Source organism: Indicator indicator, chromosome Z (genome assembly GCF_027791375.1).
Source record: "Indicator indicator isolate 239-I01 chromosome Z, UM_Iind_1.1, whole genome shotgun sequence".
Taxonomy (NCBI): Eukaryota; Metazoa; Chordata; class Aves; order Piciformes; family Indicatoridae; genus Indicator; species Indicator indicator.
In genome coordinates this window covers 81,530,742-81,557,915 of record NC_072053.1, presented here as the reverse complement: position 1 = coordinate 81,557,915, position 27,174 = coordinate 81,530,742, and the positions used below count along the sequence as shown (strand labels likewise).

General features: G+C 49.2%; 2 protein-coding genes across 2 annotated transcripts in view; one reads left to right on the top strand and one right to left on the bottom strand.

The window, feature by feature from the left end:
* ELP1 (elongator acetyltransferase complex subunit 1) overlaps positions 1 to 3,939 on the bottom strand; it is a 44,704-nt gene extending 40,765 nt beyond the window's left edge. The window contains exons 1-2 of the mRNA XM_054398243.1: positions 3,787 to 3,939; positions 1,574 to 1,726 (exon numbers count right to left, since the gene is read on the bottom strand). Of these exons, the coding sequence (XP_054254218.1) occupies positions 1,574 to 1,726; positions 3,787 to 3,936 (303 nt within the window). The 5' untranslated portion in view covers positions 3,937 to 3,939. The remainder of the gene's footprint in view (positions 1 to 1,573; positions 1,727 to 3,786) is intronic.
* Positions 3,940 to 9,160: 5,221 nt separating this feature from the next.
* The window catches only part of TBC1D2 (TBC1 domain family member 2), a 36,724-nt gene continuing 18,710 nt past the window's right edge, over positions 9,161 to 27,174 (top strand). Inside the window, exons 1-10 of the mRNA XM_054397662.1 lie at positions 9,161 to 9,568; positions 10,228 to 10,360; positions 11,088 to 11,229; positions 12,512 to 12,648; positions 13,209 to 13,396; positions 14,483 to 14,869; positions 15,696 to 15,806; positions 17,429 to 17,616; positions 19,178 to 19,648; positions 21,962 to 22,082. Of these exons, the coding sequence (XP_054253637.1) occupies positions 9,161 to 9,568; positions 10,228 to 10,360; positions 11,088 to 11,229; positions 12,512 to 12,648; positions 13,209 to 13,396; positions 14,483 to 14,869; positions 15,696 to 15,806; positions 17,429 to 17,616; positions 19,178 to 19,648; positions 21,962 to 22,082 (2,286 nt within the window). The remainder of the gene's footprint in view (positions 9,569 to 10,227; positions 10,361 to 11,087; positions 11,230 to 12,511; positions 12,649 to 13,208; positions 13,397 to 14,482; positions 14,870 to 15,695; positions 15,807 to 17,428; positions 17,617 to 19,177; positions 19,649 to 21,961; positions 22,083 to 27,174) is intronic.

The following is a 27,174-nucleotide window of genomic DNA, read 5'->3' as shown; positions in this document are numbered from 1 at the left end:
AACATGGCTCCAGAATGTTTATGTATGAGAAGTCAAATAATCTGGAGGTTTACATTTTTTTTTTTTACATTTTCTACCATGTACAGTTTCAACAAGAGCTTTCTTCTGCAACTCTCAGTCTTACCTCAGCATCTATAATGCTAACACTCATACTGCCTGACCAGGCCTGTGGTTATGTTGGGCAGCATACTGAAGTCACAACCATGATGGTTCTTACCTACTGAATCCAACATGCAGTCAAGGGACACTATTTGCACAAAACCATGGATTAGCTTGTGCAGGCTGCACTTGACAATTGCATATAGCTGCATCAATTCCAAAGTTTATGAAAAACTAGGCCAGTTAATACTTGGCCATCATGAGTACAAGAGCAACAGCAGTCAGCAGAGAACCTCCATCATGCAGTTATCCTGATCTGCAAAAGGCATGGAGTAAAACAATTGTGAAGAACAGCAAGATGATGTCATCCAAGGAATTAAGTTTGGGTGCCACAATCTCTTTTGAGTTAAACAAACTGTGACTGGACACTGGAGAGCAGAGTAGCCCTCACTCACATACAAAAGGTTTCAGAACAAGCAGAATAACCTTTAAGACTGCTTTCCTGGTGCCCAAGAAGGAACACAACTTTAAAACTGAGAAAGAAAGCAAAGAAAACCTTTGAAATAAAGGATCTGAAGTTAAACCTCAACTGTGACCCATATATGAGTGCAGGAAGTCTCATGTTTTGTTAATCACTATTCCCTTATGCTGTGTTCTAAGTTGCAATATGGATGACATTTTTCAGATAGAGCCAACTACATATATTTAAGCGGCATTTGCCAACCAAACCCTAATAAGAACCAAAACAGGTGACCTGCAAATAACCATGACCTGACCAGCTAACCCAGAGAGCCCATCTGATCTGAGGTCTACCTGCACTTACACTCTTGGGCTGGTGGTGTGGGAGCTGATGCAGGTTTCAGAGAGTGCTGCTGTGGTGTTTGAGTGCCGTACCAAAGATGACACAAATCCCACACCAAGGAAGGAACAGGAAGCATCTCAGTTCCTGTCATATTTACCTATCTAAGACATTATGGTTTCCCTCTGGGGTTTTCTAGGACTTCTTTATTCCAAATGTTCCTCAAATCACAACACACAAGGCTCTCTCTCCTCTCTTCAGTTATGTCAGCATGATGTTCTGCATTGACTGGTAGTAATAAAAAAGTAGTTACACTGTGAGTTGTGGATGGATTACTTTATTCTGTGCCTAATTTCAGCAATGCCCTGTTTCTGCAAGACTGTCCAGTGGATCTCATGTATGTGGGTGTGGGCCAACAGTCCTCTGAGCAACCACACAGCACTAGGGCTGTGGACAAGCAAGCCACTGTTTTATACTACATTTTATTTACAGAGTGTATATTCTGTCCTTAATCCTGTTCCAGGCTCCTAGAAAAATCAGCTCACATGCCCAGAAAAGGAAGGCTAACCATGACTCAGTATATAACAAACATACAATTGCCCCCTGAAGAAATTAAAACAGTTATCCTTTCATTTGAAAGCCATCAATATTGTTGTGTCTTTCCTGCCATGTTACCTCCTTTGTGCCAAGATTGCACAGTAGGATGTCTCCTGCTGCTGTAGCAACACACACACACTCCTGGTCTGGAAGATCTTCCATACCCACAATGCAACCACTTCCATCCTCAGGCATGAAACCCTCTGCAGTCAAGGAAACTTCTCTGGTCACCTAGACAGAGAGAGGCCAATGGCATTAATTACATATCACCTCAGTGGCATGATTGCAGAAATGACAGAATAAAACATCTAGGGGTACATTTCATCCCACTGCAATTACACAGCAAGAAGTACACAGATAATATCAGGAAACAGCCAATATGCTCTGGCAGGGGGTGCTGAACTAGAGGATCCTTTGAGGTCCAGTCCAACCCCTAACATTCTGTGATTCTGTGTGATTTCACACAAAACTGTGAATGTCGTCTTCTATCACAAATGCAAGACAATGAGAAATCTCACAGAGGGGAGCAAATAATAAATGTTGCCATTTACATATACATACATGCCATATTACAGCTTCTGGTTTGTCTTGCTAATCATCTTTCAACCCTCTTTCCACACTTCTCCACATGGAGTCAACATTAAGAGGCAAATGGGCAGCTGCTTAAACTGTTTCAATACAAAGTCATTCAGACTTCACAGTCATAGAACATAAAAAAATTAATCAAAGGAAAAAAAACCCTCAAACATTTGGATGTGCACCCAGTTCAAGCAAAAGAAGCAAGTTTTAGCTAAAATAGCTCTCTCTAGTTTAGCTGAATGACTACTTTACACACCCAGTCCATCAGGGAAAACCCCACAGTAATAAAGAGTTGAAACATCCCCACTCTCCCTACAACACAAAATGAAGCTGCCATATCTAGCAGCTTCAGATAGGTTTCAAAATTTTATTCTTCTTTTAGATTTTAAAATTATTTTAATTGATGGCCTTCACAAATATACCACAATGGAGATTTTCAGAAAACACTCTTCTTTAAAAAGGAGGTCCTAGGAAAGCCCAGAAGCAATTCTGCCAGCCAACTCCAGAACTGAATGTACCAAAGGAGTAATATGCCTCAGAGGTGCATAGTTTCCACAGAAGACACTGCAATCCAGTTCCTCAAGGCTGAAGAGCAATTTTAGTTAGGTTGGTTTCTTTTCTCCCTAAAGCATGATTTCAAAAGCATCCTCAGGTCTCTTCACTATTCCTTTGCCCGTTTGCTTCTGTTTCACAAGTTGTGTCTATGACACAATGGTTTGATGGATCATGATTAAGACTAAGGAAAGGAATGACCCAGTTAGGGGTAGATTTAGTATTTTGAAAGCACAGCAAATCATTTCAGCCTCACAGCCAACTTCCAAGGTGGTCAAGAGAGGTTCTCTTTCTGCTTTGCCTTAGTGAGGCCCCACCTGTTGTATTGTGTCTAGTTCTGGGATCCCCAGTTCAAGAGAGACCAGAAACTACTGGAGACATCCCAGTGGAGCCTACAAAGATGCTGAGGGGACTGCAGCATCTTTTTGTCAAGGAGAGGTTGAGAGACCTGGGTCTGTTTAGCCTGGAAAAAGATCAGACATCAGGGGGGTAACTTATGAATGCATATAAACATCTAAAGGGTGGAGGTCCCAGACTCTTCTCAGTGGTGGCCAGGGACAGGAAAAGGGACAGTGGGTACAAACTAGAAGACAGGAGGTTTCACATGAGCTCAAGGAGAAACTTCTTTACAGGTTGCCCAGGGAGGTGGTAGAAGCCCCATTCCTGGAGGTTTTTAAGGTTAGTCCGGATGCGGCTCCGAGCAACCTGATCTAGTGTGAGGAGTCCCTGCCCATGGCAGGGGGGTTGGAACTGGATGATCCTTGAGGTCCCTTCCAACCCTGACTGATTCTATGATACGTTGAGGGTGCTGGAGTACTGCGGCAGGCTGCCCAGAGCGGCTGGGGAATCTTCACAGGCATTCAAAACCCGCCTAGGCGTGTTCCTGTGTGACTTACTCTAGGTGACCCTGCTTTAGAAGGAGGCATGGAGTGGATAATGTCCGGCGGTCCCTTCCAGCCCTCACTATTCTGTGATTGATTCTGTGACCAGACAGCGGCAGGCGGAGCAGAAGGCTCTTCGAAAAGCGAACTGTAACAGAGGACTGCCGGTAACCACAGCCCTGCAGCGATGCGCGGGAGCCGACAGCCACCGGCACCCTCCCCCGAAGCCACATCCCCAGCCCGAGCCTGACAGCGACCAAGCGGCGCCAAGGGTCTCACCGAGTCTCCACCTGGGCCCAGCTCCACAAGGCCACGCTGCGAGCCCACGAAGACCGTGCCGGGCTCAGCGCTGAGGCAGAAGCACTGTGGCGCGCCCGGGGCGGCGGTGGAGCGGAGCGCCCCGGTCCGCAGCAGCCGCAGGTTCCTCATTGCGAAGTGCTGCCGGACAGCGCCGCGCTGCTCAGGGCGCCGCCATCTTCTCCGCGCCGGGCGGGCAGAGGCGGTGGCGGCGCAGGCGCGGTCATGGCGCAGGCGCGTTGCGGGCAGGGAGCTCCCTCACAGCGGCGGGAAATGGCGGTCGGGCAGGGCGGTGCAGATCGTCATCTGTTACCAAGCTTTTCCTAACGGCTCCGGGAGGTAGCAGAGCCGAGGGAAGAGCGCCACTGGGCAGCGCTGCCGTCTCCTGGCCGAGCTGGCAGCGTGTCCCATGCGTGTCGCTTAGCGTTACCTGCCGCTCCCGCCGGGGCTCTTGCCGAGCTCCTCGCCGAGCATCTCTTCTATCTGGCCGTGACTCGGGCGGCTGTGTAGGGCGGAGGGCTGGCACTTTTTGCGGGTGTCAGACGGGCAGCCTCACGAAACCGGCGGGTCTGTGGTGGCCGCATGGCAGGATCCCTGCGCTCCTCCTTTGCCGCTGGTCCCACAACTATCTTCCCCTTCGTGAGTCGTGCAAGTGGGTGCTGGGTCTGGAAGCCGCGTGGGGTTGGGGTTTAGATAGGGAAAAACGCTGCTGTTGACTTCTCACCAGCTCTCTGCCCTGTGTGGTTGTGGCTGTGCCAGTGACAGGGTGTCAGGTAGCACCGGGAGCAGGATTGTTATTTTGCAGCTGTGCTGGTACTAACTGGTTGAGTCTCGTCTCCAGATGGGACTCTTTAGGTGCTTCCAGGGCAGGATGCAGATAGGGAAGCGCTGACTTGATGCAGACCTGATGCAGCTGTCCTCTCCAGGTGCAGCGGAGGGCGAGGAGAAGGCAGCTCAGGCTTCAGAGGGGAGAAGGACTTCACCTGTAGCCTTCACACTTTCCTCTTTTAGCTTTGGAACTGAACTCCAGTGGTGCTGATCCAGTCTAAAGGTCAGCTGCTGTGCAGGCTGAATTTGGGTCACATTGGTTTTGGCTGTGGAAATATATAGAATTTGCATGCTTCATGTGCACTTCTTGGTAGCTTAGGCCAGTGGGAGGATGAGGCTATAGGACATCTGGACAGTTGTGCTTCTTGGACATTAAACTGGACTAAAGTTGGTGATAAAACTCAGTAGAGTTGTCTAAACTTGGGTTTTTTTTGAGACCAACTGAGTCATGTCATCAAGGCTGACTTGTCAAAGCATGCAGAGAAAGCTGGAACCATGCAGACTCCTTACGCTGGTGCCAGGGAGTCTTTTAAATGTCTGCAGAGATAGTCGCTCCACCACTCACCTGGGCAGCCTTTTCCCAGGGCCAGACAACCTTCTGGGGAAGAAATTTCTTCTCATGTCCAACCTAAACCTCCCCTGGCACAACTTGAGGCAGTTTCCTTTTGTCCCATCCCTTGATACTTGGAAGAAGAGACCAACCTCCACTTTCCTCCATCCTCCTTTGGGGAGCTATAAAGAGCATGGTCTCCCCTGAGCCTTCATTTCTCCTGAATAAACAACCCCAGTTCCTCAGATGTCCCTCACAAGATTCACTTTGTAGATTTCCCCACCACAGAATCATAGAATTATGGAATGGTGAGGGTTGGAAGGGCTCTGTGGAGATACCTACTCCAACCCTGCTGCTAGTGCAGGTGCACTTAGATTAGGTTGCACAGGATTGCATCCAGGTGGGTTTTTGAAAGTCTGCAGAGGAGACTCCCCAGCCTCTTGGGGCAGCCTATTCCCCTGCTCTGGCACCCTCAAAGTTTCTCCTTCAGGTCAAGTGAAATCTCCTGTCTTAAGAGTTTGTACCTATTGCCCCTTTTTCCTATCCCTGTCCACCACTGAGAAAAGCCCAGCCCCACCTTCAGCCTCTTAGATATTCATATGCATTGATAAAATCCCCTCTCAAGTCTTTGTTCTCATCTAAACAGCCCCGAGTTTCTCAGCCCTTCTTCCTCACAGAGATGCTCCAGTCCCCTCAGCATCTTCATGCCTTTCATTGAACTCTCTCCAGTAATACCCTGTCCCTCTTGAACTGGGGAGCCCAGAACTGGACACAATACTCCAAATGCAGCTTCACCAGGGTGGCGTTGAGGGGGAGGAGAACCTCCCTTCACCTCTAGCCACGCTCTTGTAGCACAGGACACCATTGGCCTTCTTGGCCACATTGCTGGCTCATGGTGAACTTGTGCACCCACACTTCCAGGTCGTTTTCTGCAGAGCTGTTTCCCAGCAGGTCAACCCCTCACCTGCCCTGGTGCAGGGGTTTATTCCTCTCTAGGTGAAGGGCCCTACACTTGTCCTTACTGAGCTTCATGACGTTCCTCTGCCCAGCTCTGCAGCCTGTGCAGGTGTCGCCGAAGGGCAGCCTGAGGGGTGTCAGCCGCTTCTCCTACCAGCTCCCTTTGGACATCCTCCAGCTGGGATGTCCATTTTTAAGTGGTTTTTCTTTTTTTTCCCCCCTCTTGTCGCTCCAGCTGTCCCCGCAGCCCTGCCCGGGCTCCGCCACGCCCCGCCCCGCCGTGTCCCGCTGCCCGGACCGGCCGGGCAGGAAACGCCGGGCGGTGCCGGCTGCATCCCGTCCCGCCGGAGCAGGTACCTCCGCCCCGTCCCAGGGCTGCCAAGCCACCCGCCCCATTCTCCCGGCCCAGATGTGTCCCCCTCCCCGCCTCCTCGCCCCCCAGCTCGGAGCTGAAGTTCCCCCCGCCCCGGGCTGGGCGGTACACGGTGGTGCCAGACTCCGGACCCCCGCAGCGCCGGGCAGCGCAACTCGGTGCCAGGCTCCAGCAGCCTGTGCTGGTGGCCAGGCGCGGTGCAGCTGGGCTGGGAGGTGCTTCTGCGACGCCGGGGGAGGTGTTTGAGGGGGAGAGGGGGGCTGCCTGGTGCTGCTCACACCAGCTTCTGCAGAGAGGTCTGTGCAGGGTTTGCCCTGATCCTCTCTTCCCACCGATGAGTCAGTGTCAGCACTGCTTTTGGATAAGTCTGTCTTTCTTTCTTCCTTTCTTTTTTTCTTTTTTTTTTTTTTTTCTTTTTTCTTTATTTTTAACCCCCAGACAGTTCCCGGACAGCGTCTGGACTAAAAGAAAGCTGAGGCAGAAGCCTCTTTTACTGTTGGATTTGTTTTGGAGGCTGTGGTGACCCGCTGGGTGGTGCCTGCAGCAGTAGCTTTACGCCAGCAGAAGGTGACTTCCAGGACCATCTCTCCGCTTCTCTTAAGGAGGTGAGGTCTTCCCTAGAGTGCTTTCCAACTCAGATCTGACATAGAATAGAATCATAGAGTTGTTTTTGTTGGAAAAGACCTTTAAGATCATTGAGTCCAACCATTATCCAGTTCAGCCAACTCTGCTGCTAAACCATGTCCCTCAGCACCACATCTCTGCCTCTTAGAAACACCTCCAGGGATGGGGATGCAACAGCCTCCCTGGGCAGCCTTTCCCAATGTTTCAGTGAAGAAGTTTCTTATAATACCCAACTTAAACCTCCCCTGATGCAACCTGAGGCCATTTCCTCTTGTCCTATTACTTGTTACTAAGGAGAGGAGACATGACTCCTGATAGCTTGAGTCTTGAACCCAAAATGCTTACTTGGGCCAGGACATGGTGTGAACCTGTGGACCGTCATGCTGGCAAGAGGTAGAAATGTGAGAGTTTTCAGATGGGTACTGGTGGTCCTTATGCTGGTTATGCCATAAAAGTCCAAGGTCTGTTAGGAAGATTTGAAACTTCTTCCTCCTGATGATGACTCCTTTGTGCATGGCAGATTAAGCTTGGAAATTAAGCTTGTGTGTATTCCAGAAGCTTAGCTGGGGTAGCACCTTCATGAAGGCTGCTTCTTCCTAGCATTTGTGAATGCTTTTGAGCAGCAAGATCTGTGGTGTCAGGGGAGTGAACTAGAAGTTCAGTCCCTTTCCCGAAAGAGTGAACATTACCTCTAGTTCTCTAAAAAAGCTCATGTGGAAGGGGCCAGCAACAAACATGATGGGGCTTAGCGAGCATTAGGATGTGTAAACTTTCAGTCATGAGGATGAGTTGTTCCTAAGAGTGTGAGCTTGGGCAACATCTGTGTGCTCCACTGTGTTATTGTCTATAAATCTGTGGTCACACAGCTGGCTGTCACGAGCCATAGTTTGCATCTGTAATTGGATTCCCAGTAACTGACCAGGGCAAGAATTGATTGCCTATCGGCTTTGTATATGTTAGTGTCTGAACTGAACTCTTTGGTACTCTTTATATTTGCTGATTTTTAAATCAGGTTTTTACTTCAGGGAAAAAAAAGGGAAGAAGTTATTCATATTATTTTTCAGGAAGTGGTGTTAGCTTCATTTGAACAATAGCCATGGGTATCTCTAGCTCCAAGCACACAAAAAAAATCACACCTGCCATATGAGGAAGCCCTTGAAAAGGTGTGGCAGAATTGCTGTCCTTGCGTGTGATCAAAATTCATCTGACTGTGGACCTTAGTAGCTGGCAATGGCTTTGAAGTTATCATTCCCATCTCTGAGAGGGAAGTTGGACTAGAAATTCCTTCCAACCCTGTTTTTCTAAATTTCTCTTAGACGTTGTGTTTTCCTTGGGAAGGCAGAAGGTTGCTTTAGCCACTGAGCACCAAAGTCTCTTTTGCAAGGACCAAAGCATTGCTTTTTCTGGTGCGTAAGTGATGATATGAAGGCTCCTAGATGGAGACCTAACACGTGGCATGAAGGCTTTTTAACAGCAGTCCTCAGCTGGCACAAATGATTCATGAGGATGGTGCACAAGGCTGGGTTTTAATCCAGACACCATAGTTTAAAATACTAGCTGAACATTCCGTGGAAATGCCAGGATAACTTCCCTGAAATCCCTTGGCCTGAGCTTGATAATGTTGGCTACAACTGCCACTCAACATGGTTGTCTGTGGTTTCACATGCCTTGGTGACTGCTCTTGGTCTGGTGTGCCCACAGATTGTACTTATTTTTCACTCAGGATATTGCTTCTTGGCTGCTAGTCCAAGCTAACTTAGAAATGGAAAAGGGAGAAAACAGATATATAGAGGTCATCTGAGATGAGGGAAGCAAGGAGCAAAGACCAAAAGTAGAAGTTGGAGACCTTGACGGGGCAGTTGGGAAGCTAGTAAATGCTTTTTGTGATATACCAGACTTGGGCTAGTTCCTTCTTTTTAATTTGCTGCTGGTTCTGTAACATGATATAGTCAGGACCTGCTGTTACTTATTTACGTAGAGAATTTCCTGTTTCAATCTAGTTCTGAGTTTATTTCCTGAAAGAGATGAGAAAGGGATCAGAAAGCGGAGCTCCTTCTGCTGCCACTCCAGGCAACTTGGTGGAGTCAAATCCAGACAGTAACAGCAGCAATGGAGCCCCAGCAAAAGACAAAGACCCACTCTCCTCTTCTGGGGACCTGGAAAACATACAGCTGAAACCCAGCAGAGAAACATCCAGAAAAACACTCTGTGGCTATTTAAATAAGCTGGGCATCAAGGGGCCAATCAAGACCTGGAAGTCTCGCTGGTTCTTCTACGACGCAACCAAATGTCATTTACTGTACTACAGAACTGCACAGGACATCAATCCTCTGGGCTCTATTGACCTCTCCAGTGCCAGCTTTGACTGCAAGGTGGAAAATGGGGAAGGGGTTTTTGAGATCAGAACACCGAGTAGAGTTTTTACTTTGAAGGTAAGGGGGGGTCAGCATCTTGTGGTGGGGGTCATTAGGAAGCATTCCCAGGGGAACAGACACATCTCTGCTAGGATATCTCTTAGCTTGAGTTTCACTTTAGTTCTCCCAGCCTGTACCTGAATTACTGCACCTAAGTTACTGGCATTGTTTCGGCACTCCCATTAACTGTGAGAGGGGGGATGTTTAACAGAATAGGAGTACAAGTCAGACTGGGTGCTGAATTAAAATCCTTGAGAGCCCTGCAGCCCGTGTGTAATTTGCTGAACAGAAATAAGCTCCCTTATCTAAAGTGGTTGCCCCAGCAGGAACCTTGGCTGGATTTTTCTCTCTGTCAGAGTTGCTGCTTAAGAAGCTCTGTGGGTGATTCCTGGCTGAAATAGCTGTGATGTTTCTGCTTAGCCTTGGAGCACAGGGAACCAAAAAAAAACTATTTAAAATGAGGTCAGTGGTCCACTCAGGTTCTGCTCCTGAGGATACACTTGAAGGTTTACTCTGCCCTCACAAGTCAGTGTTAGGGCCAGAGGATACAGCGTAAGCTTGGCACAGCTGGCCCTTGTTTCTGCTGACTTGGGCAGCAAAGTGGTGGTCAGACCTTCAGGATATGTCTCATGCTGATGAAATGACTCCTCTCCTTTTCCTCTTCTCTGTCACGTTAGGCAATCAGCAAGCAGGCAATGGTCTACTGGCTGCAGCAGCTGCAGATGAGACGCTGGGAATTTTGCAACGCTCAGAGCAGATTTCCTGTGGGCAGATCCCAGCTTGTGAATGAACCTCTGGCTGGCAGAACAAGTAGGTGTCACATATGTTTGCATTTCTTTTGCATTTACCCCCTCTAATGATGAATGGTGCTCCTCATCTGCAAGTGGGCAGGGGTTTTAGCCAGGATTTTAAGTGCAGGTGCCAACTGTCAATGCTTGGTCAGATGTTTGGAACTTCTGACCTTATCGTAGATGACTTTGAATGAGCTGTCTCCTAATCCACAGCATGTGGCTGGAGGTGCTCAGGTATCTTATGGTGGGGAATTCTTTCTAGATTTTCCTCACACATATGAAATGTGATGATTAGATGCAAATTTTGTTTGAAACATATAACCCAATTCCACTAAGTATCTGCTCTAAAAGGTTCTGAGTACCTTGGAATTTTCTATAGCAGGCAATAATTTGGTAACAATCTGTGTTTGTGGAATGCTGCCTGCACATTAAAAGCATCCAGTACTGGGATGGGTGAAGAGAACAGTAACAGTTCCCTTCCTTATTCCTTTAGGCACCTAAAAATTGTTTAGGAGTTAGTCATTCTCATATACAAGTGGCTGAAGTCACTTGGTTGTGCCTTAATAGATGACTTTGTCTGCATTCTGTAATTTGACCTAAAACTAAGGAAACCTGCTCTACTGTCCTTGTTCCACCTGGACAGCTGAACATGGAATGTATACCTGTATTAAAACGTTGTGGCTTTCAGACACGTAAAGAGCCAAAGTGCAGTGGAATTCTGTCTTGCTCACCTTCTTTTTACATAGGTGTTGCTGACAATGAAGACTTTCTGCCTCCAGTGAAAACACCAACAGAAGCAGTGGGTTTAAAGGCAGCTTCTTTGCCTGCACCCCAAACATCTACTGCTTTGCAGAACATCTCCCTTAAGCACCCTTGGACAGAGATACAGTAAGTGCATGAAGAGAGCTGCAGTGTTGTTGACCTGCTGATCTGCCACTTTGTGCCTTCTTCACTTTTGGTAGCTTGAATGACAATTGCCGCTTTTCAGCTTCAAATTGTGTTGCCCCCCTGGTTCTGTGAACGTTTCTTCAGGTTCTGTCACTCTCAGGCTGGGTGTTCAGCAGTGTGGTGTGTCTAGTATCAGCAAAGTTCATCACATCCCTGAGCTGCTGCTGTCTCAGAGGAAAAACGAAGTGCAGAATGAGGTAGAGAAAAACAGGAAAGTTGCTTTGGATGAGTGCCAACTCTAGACTACATGGAATGAAAGTCTGTGGATCTTATGTGCTGATATGTTCTCTGAGGTCAGAAACTGTCTGCTCTTCTGCTGTGGAGCCTTGCAGCAATAAGGCAAAAGGACAACAATAGCTAAATACCAACTTCATTTACAGTTAGGAAGTAGCTGGCACTGGGTCTTTGGTAGATCTCAAAACAAGGGCTTTGTTTTGTTGTAACAGGTGGACAGCATAGGAGGAGAAGGGAAAATACCTTTATGGAGAGAGGCAGGTATAGGTTTTACAGGGAATACTTGTGGATTTGTGGTTCTGCATGATGCTGTAAAGTCATCTCTTAGTGTTTCTGGACATACATGGTCACAGCAGCTGTAAACAGCTGTTTCTGGGTCTGGTTGTAGTTTTGTTCCTGAATCTCTTCACTGCATCAGACTCTGCTGAGTTTGGTTGTGGCAAGGCTGTGGCCTGTTGTTCAGAGCACAGGACCTGTGGCTGCAAAGATGTGATCATCGTGGCAGTTTTGGACTCTGTTGTAGGTAGCTGAGCTTTTCTTGGCACCTGGGGACTTCTGCAGTGAGCTGAAGAGAGGGATGAAGGGAGGGGAGAAGAGGGAGACAGAGAAGAAAGGAGAAGGAGAGGGAGGAAGAGAGGGAAGAGAGGAAGGGAGGGCTGTTATTGGTCTACTGTTAACTTTGATCCCTTTGCCCAGCCTGATGCATTTGTATACATTTATGTGCATTTATGGATCAAGAACAAGGGGAAAGATTTACAGCTGATTTACATTGCTGTCCTGGTGCTGATTTTTGTGATATCTTCCTGATTTATATCTGTTACAACCCTGTTCCTCCCCAACCCACCAGTGCCATGGACATTTTCTCAGCACGTGAAGGAGGTAGGTTTTTTGGGAGGAGGGGTGGTGTATGAGGAGAGGTAAGGTGCTGAATAGTGAATGCAGTGATCATAACTTCTGTTCACCAGGCTTTCTTGATCTGTTATTTCAGAAACACTGTCTACAGTATCTGTGGCTCCAAGCAGCTCTGGGGAAACAATGGAAACATCTTTAACTTCAGTGAATTCCAGGAGCATCCCGAGAACCTGGATGAGGAGCAAGAGGCAGAAGTGGAGGCAGCATGTGCAGGTGCTTGTGACTGAGCTGTGTGAGCTGGCCTGAGTATGATGCCTTCTAGCAAGGAGTCAGACTTAGCAGGACAGGGAGGGAGAGGGTGGCAAGTCATCATGGGGCATGAAACTACCCTGTCATCTCAGGTCCCATCCTGTGTTGCTGGCACAAAACTGACTCTTTTGGCTCTGATTCAGGCTGTATCTGTCAGTGTCATCCCATACTGATATTTCTTTGAGGCAGAAGTTAAATTGATGCACAGTCACAGGGAAAGCTGAGCAGCTCTACTACATGCTTGGGAAGTTATCTCTGCATGATGGTAGCTGGCATTTGCTGTGGGCAAGATAAAGTGGTGCAGTGGGTTAACAGGTCCCATAAAACATGGCTTTATTTACTCTGGGGGTACCTGTGGCTGAGCCCCACTGTCTTTGCCATGACCCCATGGATCCTGTCAGGGCAGTTTTCCTTATCTTGTGTGTCAGTCTTCTCTGCTGAGCTGTTGTGAGTCCCCCCCAGCAAGACACAGGAGTGCATAGCAGCAACCCAATTCAGTGTAAACTAACCCTATTTACCTTCAGTTAAGGAGGGGAACCCTGAGGATGGGAGGATAGAGTCCAGGCTGAACTGGGTTCGGAAGGCCAAGTGGATGAGCAGTGGATTCCCAGGCTTGCCTGAAGAGCCGTCCAGGGAGAGGAGCCCAATGGATAAAGTGAGTGTCCTGCAGCAACAGATCCTGACACTCACAGAGGAAGTCAAGTCACAGAAGGTGAGTGTGATGAAGAGTCTGCTGTTTCCAAGGGCCCCTGTCCTGGGACCGGTCACAGGGACTCCGTTGTACCTTGGTGTTTGAGAAGTGCTCAGCAGGCGTGTAGTGGGGACCAGCTGAAGCTCCTGGTGCTCCTGGTGTGTTCCTGGTTGTGCCCAGCAGAAGGGAGAATGGGCTGTCCTTCAGCCATTGCTGGGAAGTGCAGCCAGCAGATGGGTTGGAAAAGGGAGGCAAAACACATCCAGGTGTGCTCTGCAGGTGTCCATGCATCTGTCTTGCTCAGTGAACATACAAAGTACAGTCCTCAGCAGGCCCTGTGACAGTGGCAGGAGCTGCCAGGCTGAGTCATGCTGTTCAAGCAGGTGCTTTTTCAACAGTGATCTACCATTAAGAGCTGATCTGACTGTAGTAGTGAGTGCAGGGGTCACAGCAAGGGCTGTCTTTCCTGAATGGTACTCTGATGCTGCTAGCTCTTCAAACAGAAGACTGAGGAGAACCAGGTCCCATGATGGCAGCTGGTTGTACCTTTGGATTTGCTTCCTTAAGTGGTGGAGACGGCAGAGCCTGAATCAGCAGTGTATTGCTGGGGCAAGCTTTGGTGCCTTCCTGTGGGATGGACTAAGGGAGGACTGTGGCAGAGGGAAGGTTGGAATGGATGCAACAGCTTCCCCTGGTAGCACTGACAGGTGCAGACTGCCTCATTTCCCTCCCTCCTGTTTTACCACACTGTTGACCAGATACCCAGCCTCTCTGCTCTCACCTGGGCCTCCTGAGAATGGTTGCTGTAGGAAAGCCAGAATTTGGACAGTGTGAGCAGCAGCTGGCCTGTTAGCAGTTCACCTGAAGTCAAGTCATCTGTGGCTGGCTGCAGAGAGCTTCCAGCCCCAGCTCTGAGAGTAGAGCTTCTCTGCTGGGGAGGCACTATGCTTTCAAGATCACTGCATTAGTTTTGCTTCTGGAACGAGTTGCTTTCGAGATCCTGAGGACCTTTTGCTGTTCATTCATTACTGGTTGGGTCTGTTCTGTCTGTGCTGCCATTGCCCCGGGCTGCACTGGTATGTGATGGCTTTGCATTCTTTTTTGCAGGAGCTGGTTAAACTTCTTCACAAAGCTCTGGAGGCAGCCCAGCAGGAGAAGAGAGTATCTAGCATGTATCTCACTGCAGCAGAGGATAAGGACAGGCTGGAGCTGGTGCGCCACAAAGTGAGGCAAATCGCCGATCTCACCAGTCGGCTGGAGGCTCTTGAGCAAGAGAAGAAGGAACTGGAGCAGACACTGGCTCTGAGAGACAGCCACATCCAGGAACTCAAGGAGCATGTGCAGCTTCTGATGGAGAAGAACCATGCCAAACAGGAAGTCATCATGGCCTTGACAGAGCAGATGGCCAAGGAGCTCTCTGACCCCCTGCAAGAAGCCAACACTATTGCTGCAGAGACACTGTATAAGCAGCAGGAGGAGATTGAGCACCTGAAGGTATGTGAGATGGCACAGGTCATTTAGGGGTTCCCATCTCTGTGCCCTCTGATTCAGTGGGAGAATGTTCCTTGTGGGAAACACCACATACACTCCTGGTTGCTTGATCTGTCTCAAAACCAGAGGCAGGCTGGAAAGGGGTTCACCTGATTCAAGTAGGGTGCCCAAAAGCATCTGATTTAATTTAATCTCCAGCTTAGAACCTGTTCTGTTTCATTGGTGTCACCATTTACTGGTGACTGCCTCTTTCTTTGTTTTTCTTTTGTTTCACAGCTGCAGTCTCTCTTGGTGCTTCGTTCCTCTTTGCTTCCTTCTTGCAAACAGTTTCCCAATACATCCTGGCTCTTTCCTATCCATCTTGTTGTGTGTCACTGTGTGCACAGTGCCTGGTGACTAGTTAGTATTGAGTGGAGAACTGGCAAAAGAGCCACTTACTGCTTTGTGGGAGAGAGTTTGTTTTTGCTGACAGCCATAGGGCTGAGAATTCTGTCATGTTTTTACAAAACAGAACAAAACACATATGTTCTTCATCTTGTTTAGGTGCCTCTCTAGATATATCACTCAGAAGTCTCTGTTTTCTAAGCATGCATATGCAGGGCACTTGGCATTCCCAAGTGTCTTGTCTGTGCATGACACTCCTGTTTAATGTTGTGCCTTGATTTCCTCTGTAGGCAATATTCGTTCTGGGGAGTCTCATCTCCTCCCCACAAAATTGTTGACGTATTTCCTTGTCCTTAACACAATCCACACCTGAGGTCCCTGAACTGGGAGGGGATTCCAGACCTCTCCATTACTCTGCTTGTGTGACTGTTGTGCTCTCTGGCAGGATGATATTGATGCATACAAAACCCAGAACCAATTTCTCAACTCAGAGATCCACCAGGTTACTCGACTCTGGACAAGAGTTGCTGAGAATGAAAAATCCCTTCTGATGAAGGTAAGGAATTACTTCCCTCCTCCACCCCCCCCATCCCTTGCTGACAGCTGTTACCAATTTCTTCCCAAAGTTGTTGCTGGGATAGGTTTTGGTCCAAAGCACAGTAGGAATAAGCTTTCTTCCTGATGATTTTTTTTCTTTTCAGTTGTGACTATTTTTCTGCTTTGTGTTGCTCCAAAATTAGATATGATCATTTTCATCCTTCAATAAAATCAGCATACCTGGAAAGCTCAGTTTTAAGGTTGCTGAAGCTTAACCCAGATTTCTGCATTTTCTCTATGTGTTTTGATGCAAACAAGAAAGGAACAGTATGTGTAGGGAATCAGAAAAAAAATCCTGAAAGCTGTCAGACTGACTGAGCCCTGGATCTATGTCACCTTGATTTCTCTACCAGGCTTGGCACTGTCAGGTGGCAACACTCTCAGGTCCTGCAGATAGATCAAAGTTCCTAGGTATTCTTAAGCTCTGTTTTTATGTCTTAACCTTTTAAGTCTGGTTACTCTTAGACTTGTCTAGTCCTGCCTTCTGGTCTTGAACCATTTTTCCTGGCTGGTGATTACTGCTGGCATTTGTTTTGTGGGTTTTTCCCTGTGTTGTGTTTTACTTACCTGGGTTTTTAAGGTGTATCTGCAGTATTTTGGATTCTAGAACAGGGCAAAAAAAAATACTTTTGAAGTGTTATTGCTATTCTTACATCTGCTTGCTTTTTAGTCCTTTGAAACCCTTCCTACTTCCTAATTTAACAACCCTCTCTGATCCTGAAACTGCCTTCTGAAAGGAAGTCATCAGGCAAACATGCCCAATACAAGGCACAATGCTGGTTAAAGTGGTGGCATCCCACCCTCCTTTCTGTCCCCTCTGTATGCACTCAGATAATCCTCTCTGTGGTTTCTGTTTTGTTTTTGTTTTCAATTGCTGCTTCCCAATGAGCAGGAATCTTCAGTGAGCTTCCTGTGAGGTGCTAGGTGAGTCGTGTGGCTTCAGTTCTCCACCAGTGGAGTGTTGATAAGAGTCATCATTCCATTTTTTTTCAGTTTTGTGTGCCCAGGAGCGTGGTGGTGATAGGGATTGTCCTGCTGTTTGGCCTTCTGTGCCTGAGAAATGTTGTATGCCCAGTGCCATGGGATTGAAGTTGCATGGGGTCACCTTGTCTATGGTGCTGTGGTGTATCCTGAAAATGGTGTGATGACAGCTTGGTCACAGGCGTGCTGTGTTTTGTCAGGGTGCAGCTCAGAGTGGGGTAGAGAACTTGTCTGAGGAGCAGAGAAAAAGATTGCAGAGAGCCTAGCTTCAATGGTGGCTCTTTGCTGGTGTCCTGAGCCAAACTGGCTGGTGTCCACTGATAACACTGCAGTAGCTGAAGCAGGGGATGCTATGGTAGGTCTCCTACTCAGTAAGCGACTTCTGTTGCATGGTGGATACTGCAGCTCATGCTTCTTCACAAACCACACTGATTCACTGTGGCTGCAGTTCCACTGACTGCAGGAAACTGCTGGGTGTGTTCTGGGGGGCTTTGCTCTTTGGGAGTCTTCCTTTATGTCCAGACCAGACCAGTAGAGAGCAGTGTGAAGGCAGGAAGAACCATCAGTGAGCCAGCTCATTCCCTCTTGTTTCTCCCTCAGTGTGCCTGCCTGCAAGCACGAAACTGCCAGATGGAGAGCAAATACCTGACGGTCTTACGGAAGCTGCAGGAGGCTGTGCCTGACCTACCCAGCACCCATGCTGAGTTGGTGAGGAACCTCATCCAGCAAGCACTCCAGTGGGATGTGAAGGAGGAAGCAGAAGAAAGTTTTAACCTGAACCCTGTAAGGTAAGAGGCAAGAGCGTGGTGATATTCACACCCCATCTGGAAGTCTGGAGGGGAAATGAACAGGCAAGAAGACATTTCTATAGCAGGGACTTGGAGCCATGACCTAGGAGTTGATGTTGAGGAGGCTGGTTTGCTTTGGTAGTATGAAAGTATTTGATAGCAGCATATCACTGTGGGAACAAAAAGTTAAAAGATGGTACAGCCAAAGTTTTCTTGGGAGCAGCAGAAGCCATGAGGTATAGCAAGTGACCACAAGCCATACTGTACCTTCAAGGTAAGCACTGGATGTGAGCATAAACTTCTGCAGGAGAGAAGGCTATCTGGGAGGTGGGGGGAACTCCATCCTTTGGATTTTTCTAGTCCCAGACCTGCAAAGCCACCTTTGCCCTGTTGTAGTGCTGAGGATAACCTTGCAGTGAAGTGGTGCTGGACTGGTGACCTCCACAGAGCCTTGCCCCCAGCGCTGCTGGAGTCCTTGCATTTGTGCATATGCTTCCCTGTCCAGTTAGTGCCACAGTTCTGTAGCAGTTTCCATTTCATCTGCTTGCTCAGACTTGCAGGTTCTCCAGGTATCTTTGGAGATGAGACTCCAAGTTCAAGCTTTATCTCTCTGTCAGAAATATAATGATTGATAAAAGTATCCCAGCCTGTGGACTGATGATACACAAACCCTCAGTGGCTTCCCTGTGTACAAGGAAACATCAGGAGGGACTGTGGGTCTGTGTTCTTTGGTCTTGTGGTAGGTTGAAAATTCCCCCTCAACATTAAATTTGCCAGACCAGCTCAGCTGGAAGCAAATGAAGCTGTATTTACAAGCACAACTACAATCTACAATGGAATGCAATGAATATGTGCAAGATATGCACTCTTTACAATATTTACAGGTATTTACAATTGATAAACAGCACAAGAACCCTCCTGGCCAAAGACCAGGGAAGTTGCAACAGCTTCTCTCCACACTGTTCCTCTCCCTGTGCCCCTGTACACAAAAGGGACAAGAGAAAAGAGCAGAGAAGTTGTTTTTAATACCAGTCACAAGAAAACCAATGCAGTGAAGGTCAGCAAAGCCAGGAGAAGCATCAGCCAGAGCTGAAGAAGCAAAAAGAGAGGTTGTTCTGCACAGCTAGTTTAAGTCTGTTATTCTTCCAATGGGTTGTTTAGAACTTGTCATCATTTTCCTTTTTACACCCAATAGTGATTTATTTACGTTCTACTACTTGCTGTTCAAGATCTGTGGAAAAATTTTAAAGGCATAGCCTAAAACTACCACAGGTCTGATGACCCAAAGCCTTTGCAGTCCCTTCCTACAGAACTGTCTGTGCACTGAGACGTGGTAGGTAGGACGTACAGAGGTTCAGCTGGATACTCTCCCTTCACAGCCAGAGAGCTGGTGAGGTGAGAGGTCTGATGAGGGGTGGGCATTAGCTGAGAGCAAAATTACAGTTTGTGTCATTGCTGCAGGTTCTCCTTTGTCTTCAAGGCTTTGAGACAGCAATGAGTAGCCTTAGGTGCAGGCAGTACCACTGCCCTTTGAACTAACCTCTGCCCTGTGTCCCACCAGTGAGTACGATGAGTACGGCTTTATGACTGTGCCTGACTACGAAGTGGAGGACTGGAAACTTCTGGCCAAAATCCAAGCCCTGGAGATTAAGTCCAACAACCTGCGCAGCCAGGAGGTGGTGGAGAAGCCCCTGCGCGACCGGTGGAAGAGCGTTGTGGAGCTGAACGCCTCCGCGGAGCTGAAGAGCCTGATCCGCAGCGGCGTGCCCGCGGAGCACCGCCAGCGGGTCTGGAGGTGGATCGTCGGCCGGAGCGGCGCCCACCGGCCCCACCACTACCAGCGGCTGCTGCGGCAGAGCAAGGCCACCGAGCACCCTGCCTGCCGCCAGATCGAGCTCGACCTGCCCCGCACGCTCACCAACAACAAGCACTTCGCCTCCCCCACCTCCCAGCTCATCCCCCGGCTCCGCAGGGTGCTGCTGGCCTTCTCCTGGCACAACCCCGCCATTGGATACTGCCAGGGGCTCAACAGGTGAGGAAGTTGGTGTGAGGATGAGTAAGTTGGGGTGAGGAAGGGGTGAGGAAGTTGGGGTGAGGAACAGGTGAGGAAGTTGGTGTCAGGATGAGGAAGTTGGTGTGAGGAAGGGGTGAGGAAGTCGGTGTGAGGAAGAGGTGAAGAAGTCAGTTGAGGAAGAGGTGAGGAAGTTGGTGTGAGGAAGGGGTGAGGAAGTTGGTGTGAGGAAGAGGTGAAGAAGTCAGTTGAGGAAGAGGTGAGGAAGTTGGTGTGAGGAAGGGGTGAGGAAGTTGGTGTGAGGAAGAGGTGAGGAAGTCGGTGTGAGGAATGGGTGAGGAGCCAGGTGTGAGGAACAGATGAGGAGCCAGGTGTGAGGAACGGGTGAGGAGCCAGGTGTGAGGAACAGATGAGGAGCCAGGTGTGAGGAACGGGTGAGGAAGTTGGTGTGAGGAACGAGTGAGGAGCCAGGTGTGAGGAACGGGTGAGGAGCCAGGTGTGAGGAACGAGTGAGGAGCCAGGTGTGAGGAACGGGTGAGGAGCCAGGTGTGAGGAATGGGTGAGGAGCCAGGTGTGAGGAATGGGTGAGGAGCCAGGTGTGAGGAACGGGTGAGGAGCCAGGTGTGAGGAAGAGGTGAAGAAGTCAGTTGAGGAAGAGGTGAGGAAGTCGGTGTGAGGAAGAGGTGAGGAAGTCGGTGTGAGGAAGAGGTGAGGAAGTCGGTGTGAGGAAGAGGTGAGGAAGTCGGTGTGAGGAACGGGTGAGGAAGTCGGTGTGAGGAATGGGTGAGGAGCCAGGTGTGAGGAATGGGTGAGGAGCCAGGTGTGAGGAATGGGTGAGGAGCCAGGTGTGAGGAACGGGTGAGGAGCCAGGTGTGAGGAACAGATGAGGAGCCAGGTGTGAGGAACGAGTGAGGAGCCAGGTGTGAGGAACGGGTGAGGAGCCAGGTGTGAGGAACGAGTGAGGAGCCAGGTGTGAGGAACGGGTGAGGAGCCAGGTGTGAGGAATGGGTGAGGAGCCAGGTGTGAGGAATGGGTGAGGAGCCAGGTGTGAGGAACAGATGAGGAGCCAGGTGTGAGGAACGAGTGAGGAGCCAGGTGTGAGGAACGGGTGAGGAGCCAGGTGTGAGGAACGAGTGAGGAGCCAGGTGTGAGGAACGGGTGAGGAGCCAGGTGTGAGGAACGGGTGAGGAGCCAGGTGTGAGGAACGGGTGAGGAGCCAGGTGTGAGGAACAGATGAGGAGCCAGGTGTGAGGAAGAGGTGAAGAAGTCAGTTGAGGAAGAGGTGAGGAAGTCGGTGTGAGGAAGAGGTGAGGAAGTCGGTGTGAGGAAGAGGTGAGGAAGTCGGTGTGAGGAAGAGGTGAGGAAGTCGGTGTGAGGAAGAGGTGAGGAAGTCGGTGTGAGGAACGGGTGAGGAAGTCGGTGTGAGGAACGGGTGAGGAGCCAGGTGTGAGGAACGGGTGAGGAGCCAGGTGTGAGGAACGGGTGAGGAGCCAGGTGTGAGGAACGGGTGAGGAAGGGGTGAGAAGCCATGTATGAGGAACGGGTGAGGAGCCAGGTGTGAGGAACGGGTGAGGAGCCAGGTGTGAGGAACGGGTGAGGAAGGGGTGAGAAGCCAGGTGTGAGGAACGGGTGAGGAGCCAGGTGTGAGGAACGAGTGAGGAGCCAGGTGTGAGGAACGGGTGAGGAACCAGGTGTGAGGAACGGGTGAGGAGCCAGGTGTGAGGAACGAGTGAGGAGCCAGGTATGAGGAACGGGTGAGGAAGGGGTGAGAAGCCAGGTATGAGGAATGGGTGAGGAGCCAGTTGTGCTGGTTCTTGATGGGATAGCACCATGAAGGTGCCGTGATTCAAGCAACCCCAAGCCCCTGTCTTTCTAGAGTTCTGTCTTGGCTTTAGGTATCTTTCTTCTGAGTTCTGCCTTTGTTGTCTGTTGTTTTTTCACCCAGTGTTGTTGCTGGGATCAAGGAAGCAGCAGGATGCACTTGTTTGGCGGCATCTTAGTTAAAGAATACAAAGAAGCAGCTATAGAAGGTATCATAGAATGGCTCAGGTTGGAAGGCACCTTAGAGACCATCTACTCCAACCCCCCCCACCATGGGTAGGAACACCTCTCCACTAGACTCAGCCACTCGTCCAGTGCCTCATCCAAGCTGGCCTTTAGCACAGGGAGGAAGCATCCACAGCCTCCCTGGGCAACCTATTCTCGAGTCTTACCACTCTCCTACAGAAGAACTTCTTCCTAAAATCCAGTGTAAAGCTACCTTCCTGGTTCCTGTGTTTGCCTGTGTCTCCTCCTGCAATGTTGCACTGCCTTACCCTGCCTTGTCCATCACAGATTGGCAGCTGTGGCCCTCCTGGTCCTGGAAGATGAGGAAACTGCTTTTTGGTGTCTAGTCCATATTGTGGAGAACCTAATGCCAGCAGACTACTACAGTGACACACTGATAACGTCACAGGTGAGCTGAGCACCCTCACATCTGCTTGGGCTTTGATGCAGTGCTTTGCAGTGAAGGTTTCAAAGCAAGCAGTTGGCTTGCAGCATGGTTGGTTCTCGCAGGACAGCCTCAATAATTCTGTGATTCTGTGAGTACCAAGTTTTTAGACACAGAGAAGCAACAAAATGGATCCCCAGCACTAGGAAACTTGGGCACCACTCCTGAGGAATCACCTAAAGGTCAGGTTAGTCAGGAGGGTGCCCCTTGATTGCACAGCCAATTATTTCAAGGAGGGCCTAGTAGAGGTGAAGCAGCAAACTCCAATGTGTAAGAGTAAGTATGGAGAAGGCACCAATCAGCAGCCCTCCAGAGGTTTCTTTGGAAACTGCACCAAGTCTTTGGAGCACCATGTGCAAATGGAAGAAAACACTGGCTTTGGGATCCTTGCAGGTCAGAAAGCCTCAGCTGATGATCAGGTACAGTGTTAGTTCTGGCTTTGGGGGTCCTTGCAGATCAGAAAGCCTCAGCTGATGATCAGGTACAGTGTTAGTTCTGGCTTTGGGATCCTTGCAGGTCAGAAAGCCTCAGCTGATGATCAGGTACAGTGTTAGTTCTGGCTTTGGGGTCCTTGCAGGTCAGAAAGCCTCAGCTGATGATCAGGTACAGTGTTAGTTCTGGCTTTGGGGTCCTTGCAGATCAGAAAGCCTCAGCTGATGATCAGGTACAGTGTTAGTTCTGGCTTTGGGGTCCTTGCAGATCAGAAAGCCTCAGCTGATGATCAGGTACAGTGTTAGTTCTGGCTTTGGGGTCCTTGCAGGTCAGAAAGCCTCAGCTGATGATCAGGTACAGTGTTAGTTCTGGCTTTGGGGTCCTTGCAGGTCAGAAAGCCTCAGCTGATGATCAGGTACAGTGTTAGTTCTGGCTTTGGGATCCTTGCAGATCAGAAAGCCTCAGCTGATGATCAGGTACAGTGTTAGTTCTGGTTTGGGGATCCTTGCAGGTCAGAAAGCCTCAGCTGATGATCAGGTACAGTGTTAGTTCTGGCTTTGGGGTCCTTGCAGGTCAGAAAGCCTCAGCTGATGATCAGGTACAGTGTTAGTTCTGCCTTTGGGATCCTTGCAGGTCAGAAAGCCTCAGCTGATGATCAGGTACAGTGTTAGTTCTGGCTTTGGGGTCCTTGCAGATCAGAAAGCCTCAGCTGATGATCAGGTACAGTGTTAGTTCTGGCTTTGGGATCCTTGCAGATCAGAAAGCCTCAGCTGATGATCAGGTACAGTGTTAGTTCTGGCTTTGGGGTCCTTGCAGGTCAGAAAGCCTCAGCTGATGATCAGGTACAGTGTTAGTTCTGGCTTTGGGGTCCTTGCAGATCAGAAAGCCTCAGCTGATGATCAGGTACAGTGTTAGTTCTGGCTTTGGGATCCTTGCAGATCAGAAAGCCTCAGCTGATGATCAGGTACAGTGTTAGTTCTGGCTTTGGGGGTCCTTGCAGATCAGAAAACCTCAGCTGATGATCAGGTACAGTGTTAGTTCTGGCTTTGGGATCCTTGCAGATCAGAAAGCCTCAGCTGATGATCAGGTACAGTGTTAGTTCTGGCTTTGGGGTCCTTGCAGATCAGAAAGCCTCAGCTGATGATCAGGTACAGTGTTAGTTCTGGCTTTGGGATCCTTGCAGATCAGAAAGCCTCAGCTGATGATCAGGTACAGTGTTAGTTCTGGCTTTGGGGTCCTTGCAGGTCAGAAAGCCTCAGCTGATGATCAGGTACAGTGTTAGTTCTGGCTTTGGGATCCTTGCAGATCAGAAAGCCTCAGCTGATGATCAGGTACAGTGTTAGTTCTGCCTTTGGGGTCCTTGCAGGTCAGAAAGCCTCAGCTGATGATCAGGTACAGTGTTAGTTCTGGCTTTGGGATCCTTGCAGATCAGAAAGCCTCAGCTGATGATCAGGTACAGTGTTAGTTCTGGCTTTGGGATCCTTGCAGGTCAGAAAGCCTCAGCTGATGATCAGGTACAGTGTTAGTTCTGGCTTTGGGATCCTTGCAGATCAGAAAGCCTCAGCTGATGATCAGGTACAGTGTTAGTTCTGGCTTTGGGGTCCTTGCAGGTCAGAAAGCCTCAGCTGATGATCAGGTACAGTGTTAGTTCTGGCTTTGGGATCCTTGCAGGTCAGAAAGCCTCAGCTGATGATCAGGTACAGTGTTAGTTCTGGCTTTGGGGTCCTTGCAGGTCAGAAAGCCTCAGCTGATGATCAGGTACAGTGTTAGTTCTGGCTTTGGGGTCCTTGCAGATCAGAAAGCCTCAGCTGATGATCAGGTACAGTGTTAGTTCTGGCTTTGGGATCCTTGCAGATCAGAAAGCCTCAGCTGATGATCAGGTACAGTGTTAGTTCTGGCTTTGGGGTCCTTGCAGGTCAGAAAGCCTCAGCTGATGATCAGGTACAGTGTTAGTTCTGGCTTTGGGAGTCCTTGCAGATCAGAAAGCCTCAGCTGATGATCAGGTACAGTGTTAGTTCTGGCTTTGGGATCCTTGCAGATCAGAAAGCCTCAGCTGATGATCAGGTACAGTGTTAGTTCTGGCTTTGGGGTCCTTGCAGATCAGAAAGCCTCAGCTGATGATCAGGTACAGTGTTAGTTCTGGCTTTGGGATCCTTGCAGATCAGAAAGCCTCAGCTGATGATCAGGTACAGTGTTAGTTCTGGCTTTGGGATCCTTGCAGGTCAGAAAGCCTCAGCTGATGATCAGGTACAGTGTTAGTTCTGGCTTTGGGGTCCTTGCAGGTCAGAAAGCCTCAGCTGATGATCAGGTACAGTGTTAGTTCTGGCTTTGGGGTCCTTGCAGATCAGAAAGCCTCAGCTGATGATCAGGTACAGTGTTAGTTCTGGCTTTGGGGTCCTTGCAGGTCAGAAAGCCTCAGCTGATGATCAGGTACAGTGTTAGTTCTGGCTTTGGGGTCCTTGCAGGTCAGAAAGCCTCAGCTGATGATCAGGTACAGTGTTAGTTCTGGCTTTGGGGTCCTTGCAGATCAGAAAGCCTCAGCTGATGATCAGGTACAGTGTTAGTTCTGGCTTTGGGGTCCTTGCAGATCAGAAAGCCTCAGCTGATGATCAGGTACAGTGTTAGTTCTGGCTTTGGGATCCTTGCAGGTCAGAAAGCCTCAGCTGATGATCAGGTACAGTGTTAGTTCTGGCTTTGGGATCCTTGCAGATCAGAAAGCCTCAGCTGATGATCAGGTACAGTGTTAGTTCTGGCTTTGGGGTCCTTGCAGGTCAGAAAGCCTCAGCTGATGATCAGGTACAGTGTTAGTTCTGGCTTTGGGGTCCTTGCAGATCAGAAAGCCTCAGCTGATGATCAGGTACAGTGTTAGTTCTGGCTTTGGGATCCTTGCAGATCAGAAAGCCTCAGCTGATGATCAGGTACAGTGTTAGTTCTGGCTTTGGGATCCTTGCAGGTCAGAAAGCCTCAGCTGATGATCAGGTACAGTGTTAGTTCTGGCTTTGGGGTCCTTGCAGGTCAGAAAGCCTCAGCTGATGATCAGGTACAGTGTTAGTTCTGGCTTTGGGATCCTTGCAGGTCAGAAAGCCTCAGCTGATGATCAGGTACAGTGTTAGTTCTGGCTTTGGGGTCCTTGCAGGTCAGAAAGCCTCAGCTGATGATCAGGTACAGTGTTAGTTCTGGCTTTGGGATCCTTGCAGGTCAGAAAGCCTCAGCTGATGATCAGGTACAGTGTTAGTTCTGGCTTTGGGGTCCTTGCAGGTCAGAAAGCCTCAGCTGATGATCAGGTACAGTGTTAGTTCTGGCTTTGGGATCCTTGCAGGTCAGAAAGCCTCAGCTGATGATCAGGTACAGTGTTAGTTCTGGCTTTGGGGTCCTTGCAGGTCAGAAAGCCTCAGCTGATGATCAGGTACAGTGTTAGTTCTGGCTTTGGGGTCCTTGCAGATCAGAAAGCCTCAGCTGATGATCAGGTACAGTGTTAGTTCTGGCTTTGGGATCCTTGCAGATCAGAAAGCCTCAGCTGATGATCAGGTACAGTGTTAGTTCTGGCTTTGGGGTCCTTGCAGATCAGAAAGCCTCAGCTGATGATCAGGTACAGTGTTAGTTCTGGCTTTGGGATCCTTGCAGATCAGAAAGCCTCAGCTGATGATCAGGTACAGTGTTAGTTCTGGCTTTGGGATCCTTGCAGGTCAGAAAGCCTCAGCTGATGATCAGGTACAGTGTTAGTTCTGGCTTTGGGATCCTTGCAGATCAGAAAGCCTCAGCTGATGATCAGGTACAGTGTTAGTTCTGGCTTTGGGGTCCTTGCAGGTCAGAAAGCCTCAGCTGATGATCAGGTACAGTGTTAGTTCTGGCTTTGGGATCCTTGCAGGTCAGAAAGCCTCAGCTGATGATCAGGTACAGTGTTAGTTCTGGCTTTGGGATCCTTGCAGGTCAGAAAGCCTCAGCTGATGATCAGGTACAGTGTTAGTTCTGGCTTTGGGGTCCTTGCAGATCAGAAAGCCTCAGCTGATGATCAGGTACAGTGTTAGTTCTGGCTTTGGGATCCTTGCAGATCAGAAAGCCTCAGCTGATGATCAGGTACAGTGTTAGTTCTGGCTTTGGGAGTCCTTGCAGATCAGAAAGCCTCAGCTGATGATCAGGTACAGTGTTAGTTCTGGCTTTGGGATCCTTGCAGGTCAGAAAGCCTCAGCTGATGATCAGGTACAGTGTTAGTTCTGGCTTTGGGATCCTTGCAGGTCAGAAAGCCTCAGCTGATGATCAGGTACAGTGTTAGTTCTGGCTTTGGGATCCTTGCAGGTCAGAAAGCCTCAGCTGATGATCAGGTACAGTGTTAGTTCTGGCTTTGGCGGTCCTTGCAGTTCAGAAAGCCTCAGCTGATGATCAGGTACAGTGTTAGTTCTGGCTTTGGGGTCCTTGCAGGTCAGAAAGCCTCAGCTGATGATCAGGTACAGTGTTAGTTCTGGCTTTGGGGTCCTTGCAGATCAGAAAGCCTCAGCTGATGATCAGGTACAGTGTTAGTTCTGGCTTTGGGGTCCTTGCAGGTCAGAAAGCCTCAGCTGATGATCAGGTACAGTGTTAGTTCTGGCTTTGGGATCCTTGCAGATCAGAAAGCCTCAGCTGATGA